This window comes from Neolamprologus multifasciatus, chromosome 14 (genome assembly GCF_963576455.1).
Source record: "Neolamprologus multifasciatus chromosome 14, fNeoMul1.2, whole genome shotgun sequence".
Taxonomy (NCBI): Eukaryota; Metazoa; Chordata; class Actinopteri; order Cichliformes; family Cichlidae; genus Neolamprologus; species Neolamprologus multifasciatus.
In genome coordinates, this window is record NC_140452.1 from 32,299,371 (window position 1) to 32,322,152 (window position 22,782).

Genomic DNA, 22,782 nt, shown 5'->3' on the forward strand with positions numbered 1-22,782 from the left:
TTGAAACCGAAAAAAATGGATCGAAACTGAAAAAACAGTTTCAATTAATTGTTTTTCACTATCATTTTTTTCAGTTTCAATACAAGATTTTCAGTACATTTATTTCAGTTACAATTTTTTTTTTTCGGTTTCAATATTTTTTTCGGTTTCATTTCAAGGTGGCATCGTTCTGACCCCATACAAAGAGTGCTTTCATTCAATAGAGCAGCAATTCTTTTATCTTGTACAAAAACAAAAACAGACATGCTGTTGAAATTGCACTTCTTTTTTATATTGAGGGAAAATTGTTAATGATTTCTTACGATAAATCTTCGATTACGATAAATGCTCCAAGTGTTTTGAATAACTTGCTGTTGTTGTTTTAACTGCAGTGCTTTACGCCGTGGCTCTGGGCCAATCAGGAAGCCCACACGACGTTTTGCGCTACGCGTGACGTAGCACCTAGATAGGTAGCGACTTCTCGAGTGTTGTACGGAAATGAGATGATTACCTTTGGTTCCCTGAATTTCACAAACGACAGAGGACTAAACGGGGATTCAGTGGAAAAGTAAGCTGAAGGTGTCTGACTACAAATCATTTTCAAACAGCTACTAATTCGTACTACTTTATCTAATAAAAGAATAGCGAGCTTACTCGTTAGCCGCCAGGACAACTAGCTCGCTTACTAAGCTATGATAACAACGAGGCTGGGAACGAAACCCGACTCTCTCTTCAGGTTGTTGACTTTTTTCCTCTTTCTTTTTCTGTTCTTACTACATTATAATTTTATCGAGTGTACGTGGCAGTGTTTTCGCAGACACTGTAATTATACAACAAATCTCGGTCAAACGTACAGCTAGCTAGTAAGCTGAATAAAAACAAAACAAAAAGAAGTCATCAAAACTAAGAAGTCACGAGAGCGTACTGTTGGGTGACAAGACAGCTAATGCTAATGCCTATCAAAGAGAAAGAGCCACGATTTCAATAGCCGTAAATGCCTTTTTAAGGCTATCAATATCATAATTCAGATTTTCGATTGGACAGCCATCGGTAATGTCTTCGGCTGTCTGTCTGATGTGGTTATAGATGTTACAGCCGCACATTTGCGCAGACTGGACGTTTTCCTGGTGATTGATTTGTCACGTTATTTGGTTCTGTGAAAAAACCTGAGGCGCACATGTAGTACAACCTGTTGTTTGGCTAGAAGAAACCGCCCACAACAGGTATGATTGATGTTGTTTTACAGGTGTTGGAATGCACTGTGTATGTGTCTCACTGGTGCAAAGGCTTTGATTTAACCACAGGGTTTATCTCACACAGATGGCGTCCAGTTAGTAAGGTGCTGTGAATTTGATACGTTGCTTCTGAATACAGCATGCAGATGATAAACACCAAGGCGCACTGATTCACAGATTGTCCTCACTAATGACACCTTTTTCTCTCCCTGTCTGACTCTGTCTGATGTTCAGGTCGCTTTTCCAATGAGGAGAACTCGCCCTTTTGGCCCTGTGCATCACCCTTCCTCGCCATGGCAAAGCTCTATCTGCCTACTTTCCTCTTATTGATTTTTCTGTCCTCCTTCGTCCTCCTGCTGCTCATCCTTCTGACCCCTGTCACCCCCTCACTTCCTTTAGCGCCTGCCTCTGATCCCTCACTTTGGCCGTCACCCTCTTGCAGTCCAGGTCAGTCCTGGGCGGTTCGACTGCACACTGGTCTTGATCACAAGGAAGAAGATGGTGAACACGGTGCTGTGCACATGGATTTCATAGCCAACAAGGTAGAGTACTTCATTCATGCTTTTTCAGATTAGACTTAAGAGTTTGTTATTTGCTGTTGTTATTGTAACCATAATAGGCCATTTCATACACTTGCATTTGAACTTAACACATTCACATTCATTAGCTTTTCATTTCACCAAACCTTTCAGTTGTTTGTTTTTTGCTCCCTGTTCGTATTCTCTTTTTATCCCATGGTCTCTTATCTATGTAGGGATTTGACAGGGTTTGTTTTACAGGTTCGCTGTAAAAATGCTTTAGGACCAAACAGCTCTGTGAAGCCTTCTCACTACGATACTTCCCACAGAACTGCATACTGTTAGATCTTTTACGTTTTCCTTTTCTTCTTTTTTTTTCCATTCACACAACTGCTTACATTTCTGAGCAACATATCCAACAGCCAGCCAGCTCTTGGCATAACAACAACTAAGCTACAAACACAAGAATGAGTTGGAGGACGCTGTGATTTGGAACATGTGTTTACTGAGTGTCAGGGGTTTCATGATAATGCTGTAGTTGAAAATTAGAGATGTGATTTTGTTCACTTTTAAGATGCATAACATAACATTACAAGTGACTCATTACTTACATGTTAAGTACCGTATACAGAGAGCCGCTACCAATAGTAGCGCATAACAATAGTGATTCACTTTCTTGATTTTCTCATGCTATGTCAGTTAGCACCTGCCAACTTTGACAGTTCCTTCAGTTTGGATACACACACACACACACACACACACACACACACACACACACACACACACACACACACACACACACACACACACACACACACACACAAAATTTGGACTTCCTCCAAATGTTATAGGATCTATAAAAACGTTTCTCTGGACCAGCAGTGCCTTACATTAGTCTTACATGAAGGTGGCCACGTTTAGATGCATTGTCCTAGTTTAATTTTGCAGTCGTCACCTGCGTTCTCTCTTGTCACAGGTAGCGGAGCAGGCTGGGCTGCACAACCATGGCCAGATAGGACACCTAGAAGGCCACTACTTGCTGTGCTCTACAAAGCCCGGTGCTAGGTCTGTAGGACGCATCAAGAGACAAGCTCTCCGGCCTGAGGATGTTTTAGCAGGACACCCTCATGTTATGTGGTACTCTCAGGAGAGAGTGCTCAGCCGCTCAAAGAGATCGATGGCCTTCAACGACCCCAACTACCCCAAACAGTGGCACCTGGTGAGGATGCATATGACTGACTCTGACTGTCTTTATGATGAAATGTGGCATTAACATTTTTAAGTAATTCAGAGGCGGACAATCAATTCATATCTTAATTAAAAAGCATTTTTAGCTCTAAATTCTATTTTAACAACTCAATCAGAATAGAATTTAAGCCAGGTAATTTAAGTGTGAATCAATGTAACAATCTGTGTGCGACATGACATTTGGTGTTATTTTTAACGGTTATGCCAAATGCTTCGGAGCAATATCAGACAGCTTACCAAGGAAAGTAAATTCTTGCCTAAAGTGAGAATGAAGTGCAAAGTGAAAAGCTAAATACTGCCGCTCAGCTGATTGTAACCTTTGAGCTTGCGCCTCTTTTATAGTTTCCTGATTTATAAGCTTATTACTTTGTTTTTCACAGCTGTCCAATATGTGGGTACAAAAACACAAAACAGCCGACAACAGATTTCAAAGCTCTGATTGGCTTCACAGAAATGCTTGTTGTACAATAAGACCCACATTGCCACTTCACCTTTTCGCCCTCTGTTCTCTCGTTTTGATTTACCTTGACATTTCTATTTCCACCTCTTCCTCTCATCCTTTTTTTTACTCTGCCTGTTTTTGCAGCACAATGACATCAGTAAGGGCATGGACATCAACGTGACAGGAGTGTGGGAGCGTAACATTACCGGCCAGGGAGTCACAGTGGTAGTTGTTGATGATGGGGTGGAGCACACCCACCAAGATATTCAGCCAAATTATGTAAGTCAAAACTGTCTAAGCAATTTTTTGATTTATTCCTATTGCTTAACAATGAGAACTGGCATTGATTTATTTGTTTTGTAGGGAATCCAGTGCTGAATTACTGTAATCGATACTTTTTTTTTAGTCAATTCTGCCAGTGGGCTTTTGTATTATAGTTTAGCAACTGCAGGCCAGACAAGAATCATCTTGCTGTGGAGGAACTACTGTGGCAGATTTAACTTTAAACAGCATGTTGTAGATCAGAGGAAAGTTATAAAGTAGAGAGAATGTCGCTGTCAGCAGAAGGGAAGCAGGTTTTTGTTTTGTTTTGTTTTGTTTTTACAGTGTAGACAGACTTACAGTCCGCACTAGTAGAAAGGTGATCACACAGTGAAGAGAACATCAAAGTGAATTGGATAATAAGAAGTTCTAGTTGTAATAGTTTTCTTGATTGTCTTATTAACGATTCTAGTAATGTTTAAAAACTGATTTTATGTCCTCCTTAGAGTCCAGAAGGCAGCTACGACCTTAACTCAAATGACCCAGACCCCATGCCTCACCCTGACATTCACAGCGACAACCACCATGGTACTCGCTGCGCTGGAGAGATTGCAGCTGTTCCTAACAACAGCTTCTGCGCAGTGGGAGTGGCCTATGGCAGCAAAGTAGCAGGTACAGACCGGAAAATCTTGATTTTTTTTTTCATTGTTAAAATCTAAAGATGACAGAGTTAATTCTGAATTTATCTCATCTATGACTTGTTGCTTACTTCTAAGGTATTAGAGTGCTCGATGGCCCGCTGACAGACAGCCTGGAGGCTATAGCCTTTAACAAACACTACCAAGTTAATGACATCTACAGCTGCAGGTCCGACTGTGTTTCCTGTGTAATTAAGCAGTATTTTAATATGCTGTAATATCATATTAATAAAGGTTCTCATGTTCTTGCTGATGTTGCTCGTTGCGTGTTTTTTAGTTGGGGTCCAGATGATGATGGGCATACTGTGGATGGACCTCATCCTCTGGGCAAGGTGGGATTATCTATTCACAGAGCTCTTTGTCCAGCAGAGGGCAGTAAAACACAACAGCTCAGCAGCTTGGACATGTAGAAGACCACTGCAGATTTTCACTTCATGTTTTTGTTGTTTTTTTTGTTTTTATGCTAATGACCTTTTTGTTGTCACTGCTCCACAGGCAGCTCTGCAGCACGGGGTGATTGCAGGCAGACGAGGATTCGGGAGCATCTTTATAGTTGCCAGCGGTAACGGTGGTCAGTACAACGACAACTGCAACTACGACGGGTACGCCAACTCGATCTACACCATTACAATCGGTAAGACCCGGACATTCTTAGGCGTGCCTGTGCCCGCCCTGTTTCTGCAGGTTTATTTGTGCAGTATGTGTGGCACATGCAAGTAGTTTTTGTGTTTGTTTGATGCAGGAGCGGTTGACGAGAAAGGCAAGATGCCATTCTATGCTGAGGAGTGCGCATCCATGCTGGCCGTCACTTTCAGCAGCGGGAGGGGCTCTTTGAGGAGCATTGTAAGTGTCATCAAACAAAGACAAGTAAAAGAATTAAGTGCATGAATAGCGAGTCAACTTAGTTTAGCTTCATTTAGCTGGGTTAATAGTGGCCATGACAGTGGTTTGACACCTTACATGTTCGGTGAAATTCAGACTAGAGGTGTGTGCATTCTGAACCAGACAAACAGCTTTAAATCATGTGCACCATGTGTAAATTTCAATTCAATTCAATTCAATTTTATTTATATAGCGCCAAATCACAACAAAAGTTGCCTCAAGGCGCTTCATGATACAGAGAAAAACCCAACAATCATATGACCCCCTATGAGCAAGCACTTTGGCGACAGTGGGAAGGAAAAACTCCCTTTTAACAGGAAGAAACCTCCGGCAGAACAAGGCTCAGGGAGGGGCGGCCATCTGCTGCGACCAGTTGGGGTGAGAGAAGGAAGACAGGATAAAAGACATGCTGTGGAAGAGAGACAGAGGTTAATAACAGATATGATTCAATGCAGAGAGGTCTATTAATACATAGTGAGTGAGTAAAGTAAGCAACTAGACCAGTGGTTCTTAACCTAGGGGTTCGGTGAGTCGGTCTCAGGGGTTTGGCAGAGCCTCCGCTATGACATGCACGGCTCATTTTGTGCACCAGTAAAAAACATATGTATGTCTTGAATTTGAAAAAAAAATCATATTTTATTTTTCACTAAAGAGGGGTTTAGTGAATGCGCATATGAAACTGGTGGGGTTCGGTACCTCCAACAAGGTTAAGAACCACTGAACTAGACAGAGATTGACTCAAAGGTGAGTCTTGGCATTCTTCCAGTGGATGTTAGCACAGTTTGTAGACAACTACAGCATTGCGTGATGCTAAATGTAGCAGAAATTTAAAAGTTTAACTAATATTTGAACTGCAGTCTTTAAAGAAATCTGTGGAGGCAGGCTGTTCTGTATCTCCACTCAAGCTGAAATAACTTGTTACATGATTACAAGTGTAATAAAAAGTTCCCAAAAATTGTTACTCTCTCCGAAGCCTTCTTTCCACTAGCACAGACTTGGCTTTGCTTGACTCTGTTTCTCCATTAGGTGATAGTAGCAGGAGGCCAGGGTTCCAACTGTTTGCGTTGCATGCAAATGATGTTACGGGACTTCTGTGCTGCTGTGCGGCACCAATGACCACACCCACATTGAGGTGGTGCTCAATTTTAATCAAAAATCATCAAAACGGAGTAAAGTCGAGCCAAGCCGCATAGGTGGCACTGGAAAGGAGACATAAAGTTGAGTTGTGTCTAGGTGAGCTGTCAACCTCTTGGCCAGCACACACGTGTGAGCGAGTGAGTGATCGCCAATATAGAAAATCTATATAAAATTTTCAAAAGGGTCGTCTGTTTCTTGCTCTAGATGTTTAAAAACTGTTGTGCCGCGTATATTTAACCTGCAGATACCAAACTCCAAGACATGACATGCAGACCAGTATGTTTGAGTTCTCTACTGGAAAGGTCTAAAACTGTAGCGATGGGGACAGCTGTTTGAAAGAGCAGCTCCACATCAAGAGCAACAGGGAGTGTTTTCATCTGAAAACCATGACTAATGTTGACAGGGGTAAGAGTCCATTGAAGCCGCTGACTTGTATTTGCTGTTGTTTGTGCATCACCACGGTAACGCAGTTTGGAGCGGCGGATGTCATCGCCTGAGGGAGAAGAGCTTAGCCAGGAGTGGGCTGTGTGATCCACTGCTGACCACAGTATGGTCACAGGCCAAATGCTGTCCAGACGCTGCCTGTTAGTTCAATAGTCTCCAGAAACTTTTACCAAGAACAGCTGCTGTCACCAGCGCGCTGAGTTGGGATTTATTATTAAGTTTATAACATCTGGACAGTCATGAGAAAAAAAAGTAGTGATATCTTAGAAATTACTTCTAAGCTGTTGGCAGTTTTTGCATCTTGTACTAATGGAGGATTGAAGATATTTAAGGGCTTCAACTCTCATAAAAATAATGTCAGTCCCAAATAATAGTTGTGACTAATTAAAACATGATGCTCAGTGTTGGAGATGAAGAAATTCAGTTGTTTGAAATAAATACACCATGACTGTTTCTAAAAGACATGTGGGCCTTATAAAACCTCATATATGAGATAAAAAAGAGCCTCTAATGCTTTGAACAATGGTGACCACGGTTTGGCAGCATATTTTGGTTCTCACGTGTCCATCACATACTGGCTTTTACATCAGTGTATCTGGTAGATAGCAGCAGTTGTACTGGCAGCATTTGATTGACTGAATGATTACACTTTGCTACCTTAGCTAGGTGTCACCACAAGGCAGCTCTAATACCTGTAGGGAATGTTGTAAATAAGGAGGTTGAAAGTTAGAACAAATGATTGGATGTGTAACTATTAGACTCAGGCAATGCATTACCCACTTCAATAGGTGGCGCAAGGATGGCGTCCTTCAAGGAATGATAGTAAGAGACTGGTTGATTATTTTCCTCAAGCACAACTTTCTAGGGGCAAACAGTTCTTTGTTAATGTTGGCTGTGTCATCTTTGATCAGTGGGACTAAACCCAAAATACTCATGAACAGTTTGCTGGTTACTTTGTTTTCTGTTCACTGTTGTTATGTTGCACAGCTCGCTGAGCTTAGCATTCTGTTGGATTTGCGTGTTTAAGGTTTAGTTTGTTCTTGTTTTCATCAGCTGAGAAATACAAGTTGCTATTCATGCTTTTATCTCATCTTTGGACTGTTGTAATTTACTCTTCGTCTGCCTTAGTAAAACCTCCTTGGATCATCTATATCTTCCACAGATTGCTGCTGGTAGGCTTACCAGATCCCCCAACGTTGCTCATCTCACACAGCTGCTGATCTCAATGCACTCACTCCCTATTAAATTTAGAATTCAATGCAAAGTTCACCTTTAGCACCTAAATATATCAGTGAACCTTTGCAGCTATGTGTCACCAGTAGGACTCTCAGATGTTCTGATCAGGGTTTGTGTCCAGCCATAAAAATTCCTCATTTAAAAAGCTAACCGGGCCTTAGTATTTTATTTTGTCTTATCGTCTGTTTCTTTTTTAATTGTCTGTGTTTGATGTGAACCACATTGTGATTTTCATCTTAAAAGGTGCTATATAAATGAAACGTTCTTAATAAATTACTTATTGTGGATCAGGAGACACTGCACAGTGGTGGCATTTTAACACAGTGCAACAGCGCAGAAGACCAAACTACATCATCTTCTTACTAGCTAAACAGAGAGTGTATTGAAAATCATAATGCAATACCACCCAAATCCAATCATAATTGCCTTTTTAAAAACATTTTTTGAGACCCAGTACATGTACAGCACTGCGCTGTATTTGATGTCCATGAGCAAACGGCAAAAGATCAACAGCTGGGAATAGCTGTTGAATTGTACTCCTATAACTGCACATACAGAGGGCTGAACTCTGGTTACATTTGTTCAAATGGGTCAAGATGGCTTTTTAAAAGGGTTTGAGGGTTTGATAACAGTTTATATTCAGACTCCTGACAGTTTTTACTGCCGTGACACTGTTTATACTGTGCACAGTTTCTCCAAACTATCCTTCCAACACTCAGCCCATCTGTGTGGTTCTTCAGGTGACTTCAGACTGGTCCATGCAGGGGGGCACAGGTTGTACCGAGGGCCACACCGGTACGTCTGCTGCAGCACCCCTGGCAGCAGGAATGGTGGCACTCATGCTGCAGGTCCGGCCCTGCCTCACCTGGAGGGATATCCAGCACATCATCACCTTCACTGCCACCAAGGTAAGCCTGATGAAATTCAGAAACTTGGTTATTACAGTACACACACACACACACACACACACACACACACACACACACACACACACACACACACACTGTGCTCAGGTAAACTTCTCTCTTAGGGGCTGCTATATTTTATCTTTGTTTGGATATTGAATTTATGGCATTAAGCCTTCGTGCCTTCTTCTCTGTGCTCTTGGGTTGAAAATGTATATCCACGTTTGGAGCCTCTTTGTAGTAACATTTGCATTATTTGGTGTAATGTAAGTGTCGAGTATCTTTTTGAGTAAAGCCCTTGTGTGTTCTGTTGTTCAGCCAATCAGGTCGCAATACCAGCTGTTTACAGAATGATTCAAAATGACATGTCAAAACCTGAAAGGTGAAAATGGGATGCAAAGTAAACTAAATGTAGGATCTGACACAATTTAGCTCACAGTTCTAACAGTGTTTTGAAATCTTCCCTTAATCTTTTTTTTTCAGCAGTGTTTATCTACTCTTGAGTAGGGATGGGTATCGAAAACCGGTTCTTGTTGAGAACCGGTTCCCACCATTTCAATTCCTTGGAATTGTTTGCCGTTTTTGCAAACGATTCCCTTATTGATTCCAGTCGCCCCGAATGACGTCACCACGTTGCGGAGCGTCATTCACCTGGCAGTAAACATGGCGCGTAAGCGGCTCAAACGCTCAAAAGTTTGGTTATACTTTACGAGAACGGATGACAACAGGGCAACTTGCAAAGTAGATATTTCATTTAAGGAAGGAAACACTACAAATATGCAAAAGCATTTGCTCACAAAACACGCGATGACCTTAAATGAATGTCGTGTTTTTAATTCCGCTCCGGACTCGTGAATCTCAACCCAGCAGCAGCGGTAACGTTTGCACGTCCTCTCCCGTTAATGCGGCAGGTAAATAATCAACTAACAGTGCATATTATGTTAGCGCGATCTGCCTTGTTACAAAACCTGCCATTACTGTGCGCTGCATTTAGGTGACCATGACAGACAGAGTCTGGCTCAGATGCTGGCAGTTCTCGCTGCAGTCTACCGGTAGCGTCTCCTTTCAGGCCAGGATAGACGAATGTCACCGAGCAGTGACTAAGTTTGTGGTCAAAGGTTTGCACCCATTTGCCACAGCAGATGCCCCGATTTTCGGTAAGTGAATGTGTTTAATTGTAGGCAGGGACATTACTGGATATTCTTGTGTAATTGCTACAGAATAATTTATGTTATACTTTGTTATTGCTACAGAAGAATATTTATTTTATTATTTTACATTTACAATATTTTTTCCTGGGGACCCTGTGACACCCCATTGAAGAGCCGTAGGCTGTGGATCTCTTAATATGTCACTGTTGGGTTCGTAAGGCCATGTTACTCCTAAATTTCTATCTTGTTCAAAGAGAAGATATAAAACAAAGTTCTAAGCTAATCGAACTTAGTGTTCTCCTTTTTTTTAAAAAAAAGAATCGATAAGAGAATCGATAAAGAATCGAATCGTTAAACAGAATCGAAAATAGAATCGAAATCGTGAAAATCTTATCAATACCCATCCCTACTCTTGAGTGGATAAAACTCAAGAGTTATTGGCTTATAAAAATTTGTGAGTCTTCATCGCTGACATATAGAGTGCAGTAAAAACAGACAAGCGGGAGAAAGTGATGATTTCAGTAACATGCAGCTACGGCCCAGCCAACCAGGAATCAAACAGAGAACTCGGCTGATTAGTCCCTGTGTTAAGTCTTCTCAGCACGTGGCTGTCGAGCTCCACAAGTTATTTTTATTATTAAGGAATTGTGTGTAGATTGTCAGGATATGGTGACAATTTTTTTTATTTTCATTTTTTCCGTAGACGTGGAAAGTCCTGCTAATTTTTCTGCACTTCCGATATCGTCAGCGTGTGATGTTGAAAGCATTTTGATACATATGAAGCCTCATCTACCCCCATTATTGCTAGTTACTCTACCGGTAATCATAAATAGTAAAGCAATGCTTTGAGTGTTATGAAGGCCAGATAAAGAATCAGCTTTTATATGGATGGGTAAGTAATTTACTGCTGCTGTATTTACATAGTTACAGGCAGCAGCCAGTTTAGATGAGACTCAGAGAGCCAGCCTTTGTCCAGGGGTAACAAAATTTTCCTAAGAGCAAAGCTGGCTCATTAACGTGCCAGATCTGATGTATCTCATTTCCCAATACTCCTGGAAGTGGTCTCTGTTGTTTATTTTGTCATTTCTGTTGCTCAGTAAGAGCATAAACTCAATCTTGGCTGTGTTTGTTTTGACAGTGCGACAGTAGTGCCGACTGGAAGGTGAACGGAGCAGGATTTCATCACAGCCACCAGCACGGCTTCGGTCTGCTCAACGCGTGGAGGCTCGTCAATGCCGCCAAGGTTCACACATACGCACGTAGAGACACAGCCACTGCTCTCAATAAAGATGTCCACTCCAGGTTAGGCTGAAGATGTCTCTGGTTTCTGTTTCAGGTGTGGGAGTCAGTGCCATTCCTCTTGTCCTATCAGAGCTCTGTAATAAAGGAGGAAACCCCCATTGTGATCTATCCCGATGAGCTCGTCCTTACCTGGGAAGGTAACCCTGCCTCAGTGTCTACTTCTCTCTCAGCTCTGTACTGGACATTTACTTGTCAAGTTTACACACTGCACTCATGTAGCTAACTCCCTCTGCCCCTCCCTCCCTGCCTGCCTGCTCCTCAGACAGGCTGCCTGTCCATATTTGGTAATGTTCTCTTTGTTTGTGAGTTCCCTTGGCGAAATTTTTTTTTCCAGATTTCTTTGCAGGTTTTTTTTTTTCCCATTTTCTTCATTTTTTTTTTCTGATATAACCACTTTAACATTTCTCACTATTCATTTTGTTCCTTCATCACTTCTTACCGCTCTGAATCTCTCACATTCAGCTATCTGTGTATGCAATCTCTCCCTTGTACAGTTTTTTCGCATATGGTGACCTCATTCTAGCAGAAACATTTCCTTCTCCCTCATCTCCTCCTCTCCTCCCTCGATCTGTATCTTCCCTCTTTTATGGGCTTGTTGATTTCAGGAATACAGCCAGATGTGTGTGCGCACAAAGAGCTGCTGACAGTTAAAGAGGTGCTGTACTCCACATTTTCTCCTTTACGTGTCGTTTCAGTCAGTATTGGTTGGGGCTCTTTTTTCTTCACCACTGACGCTGTTCAGACCTGCCCGTCACACTACTCGGGGTTTGTTGTGGTAGTTTCTATGTGTTTTGGCTGACTCACTAACACGTCCCCTTTAGCTTTTCAAAATTTCTTCTTCCCATGTGAACATTTTCCTCACTTGTAAGCGCACACTGCAACTTGCTCTGACCTGTTCATGGCCAGTCACATCAGGTTTCATCAGCCCAGCTCAGGGCGAGTGGGTGACGTTAGTTTACAGACAACTAGAGTTTGAGTTTTCTGAGGGAGAGAGGATGTGTGGGAGCTCGCAGTCTCACGTTCCTGTGAAGAATAGAGGTTTTAGGTTGCTGCGAGGTGAAGGAACGCCAGCGAGTTAGTTGTAAAAGAGAAACACGATGGTAAAAGCTCACAGCTGCTGCGCCATCACATTCTAACCCAGAGCAGTCATTTAGCAGAGTTGGTTTGTGTGGTATACTCAAACCTGTCATCTCAGACAAAAGTTTGGATTGAAAAAAAAAGTTTCAACAATCTTACATAATTTTTATAGCTCTACACTGAATTTATTTAGCTTGGCCTAAAGCTCATGACGAGCCCAATGACAAAGATATAAAAAAAACATCTTCCCTTCTTGAGCTATGAGCACAGGTCAGCAGCGTGCTGTCTGGAGTTTATTACACACTCACCCCTGCACCCTGTTTATTGAATGCATATCAGGTTTCTTTAAAATTTCCAATGAAAACCACTGCCAGACCAGTGCATTCATGGAAAATCTTCCAAAATCTGAATTTGATTTGAACTCTGAGCTGTCAGAGCTTCTAGCATTTAAAACCTTTCTCCAAGCTTCTTCTTTGTCCGTTATTTAATTTCCCGCTTTCTTTTCCTTCTTACTTTCCTCGTCTCCACGTGCCTCCTTGTCCTTGCTGCCCCTCCCGATCATTCCCTTTTTCTCTACATCTGTCCCATGCCTCTCCATCTTACCGTCCACACCTCTGTTTACACGTCTCCTCCTCTCTCCTTGAGCCCTCTGCGTCCTTCCCTGCCCCGAGGATGTGTTCAGCCCTACATGGTCAGATAGAGCCATGGCCCATTAACACTCAGAGCCCAGGAAATGCCAAGAAATTACCAGACACTCGCACTGGGGGGGTAAGAGGTGGTCAGGAAGACTCACTGATAACAGATTCACGTTTGAGGGAAGATTGAAATTTTAGAGTGTTTTTTATTGATTTGCTCTGTTTTAAAGTCTCTCCAGATTAGGACTGATTTCATTCATTAGCTAAACTCTAATTGTTTTTAAAGGAAGTGTTATTTGCTTTGTCATAACGGCAGCAAAGAAGTTTTACTGAAATAAAGTTTTGTAAATAATAGGACGAGTAGAAAATTGAATTCTTATCACCGCCGTATTGTGAAGCAGCACTTAACATGAAGCTAATGAGCCCTGAAATAGAAACTTAAACATGCATTCAGAATGATTTCAAGCATATTCACATACTCTTCATTGTTTACCAGGTTAGAATAAAGGGTCAAACTGTCAAACATACAAACAGCGTGAGTCGCTCTGTCTCCTCTCCATCAGTCTCTGCTGCCGACCTGAGACAGTCTGGAATGGAGACCCTGGAGCATGTGGCCGTTACCGTGACAGTCATCCACCCTTGCCGTGGCAACGTGGAGTTTGTGTTGATCTGCCCCAGCGGTATGACATCAGTCATCGGGGCTCGCCGTGCCATCGACAGGTAGTTTCTGTCTTTGAGCTTTGTAAAACAACACTTTACGGAAAATGGTAATTGTAAAACGTACTCACGTTTAAGGTTTCTAATGTATCTCAAGATTGCACTGAAAATAGTTTGTGCTGCAGTCTAATGTAGGTGTGTGTTTTTTGTGCTCATAGAGATAATGCAGGCTACCAAGACTGGACTTTCTCCACTGTGCGCTGCTGGGGAGAGAGAGCCCAGGGCCTCTACACCCTCAAGATCTCTGACCACAGTGAGTTTCTGCCCTGCTTACAGCTAGACTTGTTTGGGTTTTTACATTTTTTTAATTTGTTTGGCTCTTCATCATGACATCCTCACTCCACTTTTTCTATAGAAGATGAATCTTCTGTCCAGTGTGCCGCCGTGGGAGTGCTGAAGGAGAGGAAGTTGACTCTGTATGGTTCATCTATGATGTTCAGCGAGGTCAAGGAAAGACAGAGGCAAGAACCGATACACAGTCGGTGTAACACTTTTGCAATAAATGAATTCAAACCCAGCCTGAATGCAGATGTTAGGAGTGAACCTGTGATTTTTATGAAGATGTTCTGTGAGTTTGATGGGCTGTGCATCAATTGACAGGCTGGTGGAGGAGGCAATGACTGGGAAGTATCTGCACAGCAACTTCTCTCTGCCCTGCCCTCCAGGCCTGGACGTGCCTCCAGAAATCACCAAGCCCTTCACGTCCAACAACCTCAAGGTAAACAGCGCGGCGTTTACGTTGCACACTCAGACAAGCCGCGTCATGGTTACCATGCTGTTGCCCACTGTGTGCTTCAGTCTTTTGAGTTCTTTGCGGACTGTGTTCGTTTTCTCCCTGGGGAGGTGATGTGTGTTTGTTGTTTTTTAACATGTTTCTTGTACAACTTTCATGGTTTTAACCATCAATCAGGGAAGTGTTTATCATAAAGTCTCCAGTGATTAAATATATCCTCAGGCCTTCATCTTTCTTATTTAGTTAAGATGTGCGTAACTTAACTTAGCAGTAGGATGGTGGACATGTGAGAGGGTAACTAAAATCTGTGAGCCCCTGGACAAAAGGGTATAAAACAAATCAAGTATTGATTAATTAACCCTTCAGCTAACCTTTAGGTGTGTGTGCTCCTTCTCCTTTTCCATTCTTTATCAGCTCCCTTCCTTTGAATCACTGATTGACTCTTCCTGTGGTGATTTACATTCCTTGTTTCTATAACCTGTGTCCTCCTCCTCTTCCAGTTCATGCTGTTGCTTGGCTGTTTTGCTCTCTTCTGGTCCCTCTACTACACATTGGAAGTTATGATGGCCCACGTAGACTTCAGGGTCCTTCTCTGCTTGCCCAGGAGACAGGGTGGTCACAGGAGGGGGCGACAAGGGAAAGGAGTGGAGGAGGCACTGATTGGGGATGAGGACGGGGAGGATGAGGAGCAGGACTCAGGGGTGGAGTTGCAGGCTGTGCTGGACTCTGATGTCAAAGAGCCGCTTGCCAGTGGGGAATGGCTGGCAACATAGCACTGAGCCAGATTAAGGGCTAAAACCATCACACTGTTAGTCCTTATAGGACCTCTCAGGCTTACACCTTCATTTTGCCACTCGCCAACTTAGCCTTCCACACTCAGCTTCCAGCAGTGGTGTTGGAGGGTCAAACCAGTGCACTCCTGTCCTTCTTTGCATTCCCCTTAAGAGTGGCCTTCAGTGTGTTTGTGCTGCACGCAAAGGTGTGTGGCTTGTGCACATCCCCTTAATAAAGGTGATCACATTTTTTTTCTGCGATCTCTTTAGACATGGAAGAAAAATTTGGTACAAAGGTTAAAATTCCTGTAAAGTAAGTTAACGCACAGGTCTGGTATGACCATCGGATGGACTTAACAGGGTTCCTGGTTTAATTACATGTGTTAAAGTGTTCATTTGCTCATATGTTTAAAATGTAACCTCAAAGAAGAGCTTGATAGGATACAATACACCTGTGGAAGGAAGAACTGAGATGTGCACTTAAAAAAAACAAAAACACGTGTGTGTGTGTGTGTGTGTATGTCCTGAGCGTGTGTGTGTGTCCTGAGCGTGTGTGCTTCCGATATGCAAGGTCTTCCATGGAAAATGTGACCTATGGTAGAATGTGAGGCTTCAAGTGGGTACTGTATTTCAATAAAAAGATTGCTTTTTGAGGGAATTCCTTTATGCTTTTATTTTTTTAAGCCTGGTGTTGTTTTCTGTGGCTTATCAATCTACTACTGAAAATTTACAAATAAAAGAAAAATACAAACTTGAAATGGGATTTTTGCATTGTGGGATTTGCAAATCAATTTTTTAATAAAGTATAATATATAGACAATGTGTGCCTGCTGTACAGATGTACTATGCTGATGGTGTTTTTACAGTGCTTTTTTTTTTAAAAAGACTATTAAAGAAGTATAATTTTTTTAATGTAAACAGTGTTTGGAGTGATATTGAAAACCATTACTGTGCAAGTCACAGGCAAGTTCAGTGATAATAAACAATGCTTGATTAAGTTTTCTCTTTGACTGATTTTTGTAGTTTTAAAAACCAAGTTCACACACCTCCAGTAAGTCACCTGTAGAAATTAATCTGGCATGGTAAATGTATGTGTTGAGTGGTTTTACACATTTTTTTTTAATCGAATATGTCATTTGAATTGAGTGATTACATTTCAAGGTAATCTGAAACAATCCTGGGTATGGTTACAGAGGTTTTTAAAGTCTATTATGGTAACAGTTGCAACATTAACTTGCACTAACTGGCACTGAACACAAACAATAGCATGGATCCAAAATAAAGCAAAAACAAAGAAAAATCAACCAATGGGAATGTCAAATCTCAGAACTGCCAGAAGACGACTGTTTTCCCGTAAAATAAGACTTTCCCATTTTTGAAGTCTTTTATGTCGACGCTTACACGCCTACAGATAAAAATGTGATAAGTGTTCCCCGTTGCCATGTATTCTTAATCTGGGTCATGTAAACATGTATGCATGCATGTTGGTGCATGGGTTGTTTGAAATAGTAGTAGGAGAGATCCCACCCCATTTTCCAACAAGGGAACCCTTAAAGAGCTGATAACACAAACTCAATTCAGAGATGTATTTCAAAGTCATTATTTAATAAGACAATGTACAAAAATATGAGCGCTGATACAGCAGGCGCAGTGATGTGGGACGTGTACTTGACACGGTAGCAGTAAAAATGAGGAGCATTGGTGCAACATGGTTGTGCTTGTAAATTTGAGAAGAACGCTTTACGGCATGTAAACGAATTCGTATTTCTGTCAGAACCCATCGAATTCAGGGAGGCAGATGCAACACGAGTTCCTTATCAAAGGAAAGACCGGATCAACTTTTGGTATGTGAAAGGTTTTTGTTTGGTTTGACAAGACACTTTTTGGTCATTTTTCATGGCTACAATTGCAGCTTAAGACTACAAACATTCAGTTGTTACTGGTCCGAAGGCAAAGCATAGTTGAACCCTGCATTGATCACCAGTGCGAGCATGTAAATAAGGGCTCTGTGACAGTTATTAAGTTTAGGGAGGACCGAAGGGTGTAAGAGATCGTAAAAAGCACCAGAGGTTTTGGTTAGAAGAGGGGCTAAAGAGGTTTGGGGTACTGATGCAAGTGCTGCTCGCTGCAGACAACAGCTTTAGCTCCATCTCTCTGAAGTTGGAGTTAGGATGGTGGCATGGCTGGAGATGGAGTTGGACCAAGCCAGCGGCTCTGCAGTGAGCGCCCTTTCCACTGGCGGCTGTAAGTGACTTTACAGGATCTGTCGAGGTCTTCCGTAGCTCATGCCCTCCTGACTGGCTCCCTTATTGGAGCCCATCTGTAAGCCAATCACATTTTTGCCAGCCTTCATCTGCTCATCGCTGAAGTCTCGCTTGTTCTCCTGTGCCTTCCTGCAATGCAACATTGAAAAGTGTCACAAAAAGGTGCCAGAGTCATTGTGTTAACAGGGGTCTGTTTAATTTTAGAGGACTCACTTGAAGAACCAGTTGGGGTCTCCCTTGTATGTGCCTTCATCCTTGGTAACGGCCAAGCTTCCCAAAGCTGACAGGGTCCTCTGCACCGCTGCCAAGTCCTTACCTGTCCCAACACACCATATTAACAACAGCATCAGTCAAAATATCAAATATCAATCTCTGAAAACTAAAACCAATGTGGAAACAACCAAAACCTGCCGTTCCTCTAATGACCACCTCCTCTAATGGCAACACTCTGAAAATAACACGTGGTGGCTACATTCATTAACAAAAAAACATCTATGGTTGCACCATACAATCCAAGTGCCTAAACCCTCCACCATTAAACAATCCTGAGAGCATGAAACCTGTCTGACCTTCCCAAAGGTCCACGGTCTGGAACATGTCGGTCTTTGTGACGCCGTATTTCTCGGCAGCGTTGAGAAACTGGGAGATCTGTTCCATCTGCTTGAAGGCCATGGGCGAGCTCTGAATCTTCTTCACAGGCTTCTCGCCGGCAAACAGACTGTTAATGAGCTCGCTCAAGACCTGGAGAGAAAAAACGAAACCAAAAAGGAGGGTAGGGAAAGGCAAAGGGGAGGGCAGTTAAAGGGAAGAAGAAAGGAAGGAGAAGCACAAATAAAAGATTTTTATCTTAAAGCAATTTCTAGTAGAAAACATCCGGGCAGCTTGTGCACTCACACATCCGTCCTTGAGCCAAGCCTGGAAGCCCTGTTTTCCAGGCTCTGGCTTCCCCACACCAGAGCCACACTGACGGCTGATCCACTCCACCAGAATCTGCTCCAGCTCTGGGTCGTACTTGCTGTCGATCTTGTCCTGGACCTGCCGACTCAGGCCGTAGGATGGACCTTTGTTAGCCATGCCGGCACCCTGGGGCAGGCGAGAGAAGTGAAGGATGGAAATGAACGAGAAATACATGCCTTCAAAGTAAAAGGGCTAATGTAGTTATGATCCCTTGATGTCATGTAATGATGGGGATTTCAGTCTCCCTGATCTTAGTCTTACCTGTGATCTCCTTTTATCAAATATTGTCACTTCTATCCTTGTCCTGCATATACGTTTATACCTATTCCATTCATAGTTGCTTTTAGCAGCTCACATGTTTGCACTGCAGTATCATTTAGATTGAGTCTAAAGCATATGCAGAAACATGCATAGTTGTGCAAAGAATTTAAATAAAGCCACATTTACTCGGGATCACACATACACCTCCTATGCTGTAATCATGATACACCAGTACAAACATTAACACCATGCATGTCAGAAGCGTGTATAGAAGCGTAAATGCTCAGCATTCAGTACAATTATAAACCTTCCCAGGAGCACCAGCAGTAACAGTGCTGCGTCTCCCAGTGCAAACCATTCAGCCCCGTCGGGATGGACGGTGTGCAGAGGGAGCTCGCTATCAGCCAGCTGATTTTTGCATATGTTCCTCTGTAATGCCAGCACACACACTCTTTCTTCCTCCCTCTTTTTTTTTTTTTTGGCTTTTGCTTGCACCAACGCACAAACACACATACAGCCAGCACTTGTTTTTTTTCCATTTTATGCTTCTGTATTGCCTTTGGGCCAACAGCCAATGAGTGCAAATGAGTGCAAAAACTCATATCAAAGTGCTGTCTGCACCATCCAACCTTTGTTGCCATCTTGATGTCAGGTCACGTCAACTTCCCTGTTCCTGGAGAGGTTTAAAGTCGAAACATTGAAAAGGTTAAAGTTCTCCTCTGGCTGGAGTAGAGACTCGTTTCTGGCACAGGGTGAGGAATGCTGTTGTTCTGTTTTTACACAATGCACAAGTTTTTCTGATTGGATTCTTTCCACTGTAGCAGAGGCCTGTAGGGGTCACTGACAGAAGATAAAGTTGGGACTTTTTTTTCTTAAAACGTTCCTTTCTTTCACATTCCCCTTATTTTCATTTGCTCATTTATTCTTTCTCACTAAATGATTTGTGAGGCATGGAAACCTGTGATGGAAACAACGTGCAAACACAATACTGGCACATTCCCACTTTGGAATATTCAACCTACTTTTAGCTCCATGTTTTTGTTTTTTCAGTTTTAATTTCACCCGTCTCCTACTCGTTGCTGGACATGCAACTGATGAGTGAGCCAGTGTAGCTGTGTTTATGTAAATTGCAGATTATAGGCACTCTATAAGTACTTAGTTTAGTAAAGGGATAAAAGAAATGTGGATTTTTTTTAGTGTTGTGGATATGATAAATAAAACCATTGTACCATTGTACGAGTACATATCCCCCATGTCTGCGTATTAGAGGCTGAATGCCAAAGAAGTGAATGGCTCCCAGCCCAGAACGTCCAGAGCTCGTTACCTCCAGCCCAGTTTCATATTCTCTGCATACTCTGTGGTGCTTTTCCAGACCACAGGAAACCAAACACACATGCTGGGGAGCACGCTCACTTACTTACAACCACAAGTTCAGATATTATATCTCTTCCTCACACACACACACTCATACCTCTCATTATTCCGCCTGACATTTGCCATTATATAATTATAATTTCAAAGCGATGTGTCTCTGCTATAATTTCAATCTGTCCTTTTGTTTTTTCTTTTTAAACACTGGCCCTCCTGAAACACTCTGTGGGCTTCGACCACGAATCCTTCACGCTACACTTTTTTTTTTTTTTTTTTTTTTTTTTTAAATAGGAAAAGTAATAGACGGCATCTTTACCACACTGTGCACTCAGTGCCTTCTCCCACCACGAAGAGGAGAAAGTGTGCGCTGCATAACAACCAAACAAAGCTTATATAATCTTTTTTTTTTTGAGGTTAAGTAAATCCATTAAGGCCTAGTCTCTATTTCTGGTATTTATGTGCGTCCAGGGACCTGATGTTGTGTTTGGGACCCGGCCCAGGTCCAATAAATATCTGCTAAACAAGCTTCTGTGCTGTCTGGCTGCTTCTGCTTAATTCTGCTGCATGGGGAGCTTTTCATTTATAGCGACTTCTAATGCTTTGTACTGTAGAAAGAAAAGGATGGAGATTTTTGTGTAAGAGCAATATGGCAGTATGAACATTTAAAAAAAATAAAATAAAATAAAAATAAAAAAAATCACAAAAGATGGTCAAAACCACAGATTTGAAGTAAAGGCGAGCCTCAAATACCTCTTCTCAAAACTCCAAAGAGCTCTATTCCACAGTCGTGACTTCATCACCTCAGTCCATCCATCTCTCCCTCTCCTGTGTTTTCCCCGTCTGTTTCTCTATCACCATGGCAAATGTGCCTAATGCCAGAACAGGAAACCAGTTTGAGGGTTGTGGCAACTGCGGCAGCCCGAGGGGACGTGGCATCGGACAGCCTCGCCTCCTCTACAGTTAACCAGCTAACCGCCATCTAATGATTTGTATGAATAAGCTGTGGGGGTGCTTGTGCAAGCGGCGCACGCTCTAATCCTTTTGTTTCTCAGCTTTTTAGAGAGTCAGGATTTGGCGTAAATCAGCTGAAGTTTGGGCCGGACATTGTCAGCTGAGTCATCTGGCTGAAGGATGCCATCCCAGCTTGGGAATGTACTGGTTTTATTTTATTTTTCCAGTTTATTCCATGGGCACAGAAAAGTTTACTCCGACCTGCCACTTTCTGAAAGCCCTTTGCAGTTCTGATCATTCTGACAAACTTTACAACAGTTGTACATCTGAGCTGATGTACTTCTAGTGACTGTGTCATGTGAGCATTGCTCTCTGGCTCACAGCAACTGTGCGCTCTTACAAAGACGTGATCAGTCCCTGGCTTCTATAAACCTCTGCTGTGTTTATGTGCTGCTGCTGGATTGGCAGCGCAGATAGTGTTATCTCCTCCTGTTGCTGCGGTTCAGAAACTCAGCTACCCACTGGTACTCCTTCCCCTCCTCCTTCCCACTGCTACTGCTGGCTGGCTTTACTGGAATCACTGGGTGTGCTGCCATCTTTGATGATTTGCTCATTATCTTCTCTCCAAACGCTGCTCCACATCAGGCAGCAGCTTCATAATGTATTCATAAAGACAGATGGAAACTTTGGACAGCTCTGTATCCTCATTATATAAGTGGCTGTAAGTGTCTGCTCTGTAACTCATTACGCCTCAGAAGCCCATGTATGGCAGTGGATCATTTGCTTGTACAAATAAAACTATGCAGATGTGTAGATATATGAAATGCTGTCTGGCTTTTATGTCTTTTCAGTTTAAGGAAAAAAATATCATCCCTCAAATAAGATATGCACTGCATTACAGTTAAACGGTGAGTTTATTTGCACAAAGTTTTAAGTTATGTATATAAAACGGTACAACCAGGCTTCCCGTATGAAAACAGCAGTTTTTAAATCAGAGAATGACGATTATAAGCAGCTGTACTCAATCACGTGGCGAAATTGGCAAACTTTTATTCAGTCAAATGCGCAAAAATCTTTAGGAAACCCGATAGTCTCTGCATACGTCATAAACCATTGGTGCATATGGATGTTTGAGCTCCCATCTGCTCCTGGATTTTGCATGCAAACAGCCTCTTTGACCTCCGAAGGATGAAATTAGTCATATTCTGTATGTATTCCTTTTGATATGAATTTAACACCCCGCATCTGACAATCATCAACCGGACAACCATCACTTCCAGGAGTTTTACAAGGGGAAAAAAGACAAGCATACTCACTGTGTGAAGCAATAGGTGAGTTCTCCGCTGGTGAAGGCGTGAGTGTGGATGCTTGACTGAGTGTTTGTATATGCTTGGCAAGGGACCTCCCTCTCAAAAATGCCGGCTTAAAAGGAGCAGATGAGGCCAGATGACTTCACTCCTCTACTGAGAGAGTGAGAGAGGGCGGAGGAAGGAGGGAGCAACGAAAGCCAAGAATGAGGGCGAGTGAGAGGGAAAAAAAGGAAACTTCATCCTTAAAAGGGCATGGCCTTTCAGCAGCTCCCTCTCCCTCTGCCTGTTGCGTCTC

General features: G+C 42.5%; 2 protein-coding genes across 7 annotated transcripts; one reads left to right on the top strand and one right to left on the bottom strand.

Moving 5' to 3' along the window:
• Window positions 1-409: 409 nt before the first annotated feature.
• Window positions 410-20,504, top strand: pcsk7 (proprotein convertase subtilisin/kexin type 7). Of its 6 annotated transcripts, XM_085184126.1 has the most exons (18): window positions 411-715; window positions 1,226-1,318; window positions 1,449-1,756; window positions 2,709-2,951; window positions 3,567-3,701; window positions 4,190-4,355; window positions 4,460-4,550; window positions 4,659-4,713; window positions 4,877-5,015; window positions 5,124-5,224; window positions 8,821-8,988; window positions 11,275-11,379; window positions 11,473-11,575; window positions 13,714-13,870; window positions 14,026-14,120; window positions 14,223-14,328; window positions 14,468-14,585; window positions 15,101-20,504. In XM_085184126.1, the coding sequence occupies exons 3-18, from the start codon at window positions 1,508-1,510 to the stop codon at window positions 15,371-15,373; spliced, it is 2,304 nt and encodes a 767-aa protein (XP_085040252.1). In that variant the 5' UTR covers window positions 411-715; window positions 1,226-1,318; window positions 1,449-1,507; the 3' UTR covers window positions 15,374-20,504. The 6 variants fall into 6 exon arrangements, with proteins under 6 accessions (XP_085040256.1, XP_085040252.1, XP_085040251.1 ...); XM_085184130.1 differs by lacking the exon at window positions 1,226-1,318 and having other exon boundaries at window positions 410-715; window positions 14,226-14,328; XM_085184125.1 differs by lacking the exon at window positions 1,226-1,318.
• tagln (transgelin) lies at window positions 16,962-22,648 on the bottom strand. The gene is made up of 6 exons (XM_085184133.1): window positions 22,494-22,648; window positions 19,485-19,528; window positions 18,532-18,720; window positions 18,207-18,378; window positions 17,851-17,953; window positions 16,962-17,766 (listed from the first exon to the last, which is right to left on the bottom strand). The coding sequence occupies exons 2-6, from the start codon at window positions 19,494-19,496 to the stop codon at window positions 17,628-17,630; spliced, it is 615 nt and encodes a 204-aa protein (XP_085040259.1). The 5' UTR covers window positions 19,497-19,528; window positions 22,494-22,648; the 3' UTR covers window positions 16,962-17,627.
• Between the last annotated feature and the right edge of the window lie 134 nt (window positions 22,649-22,782).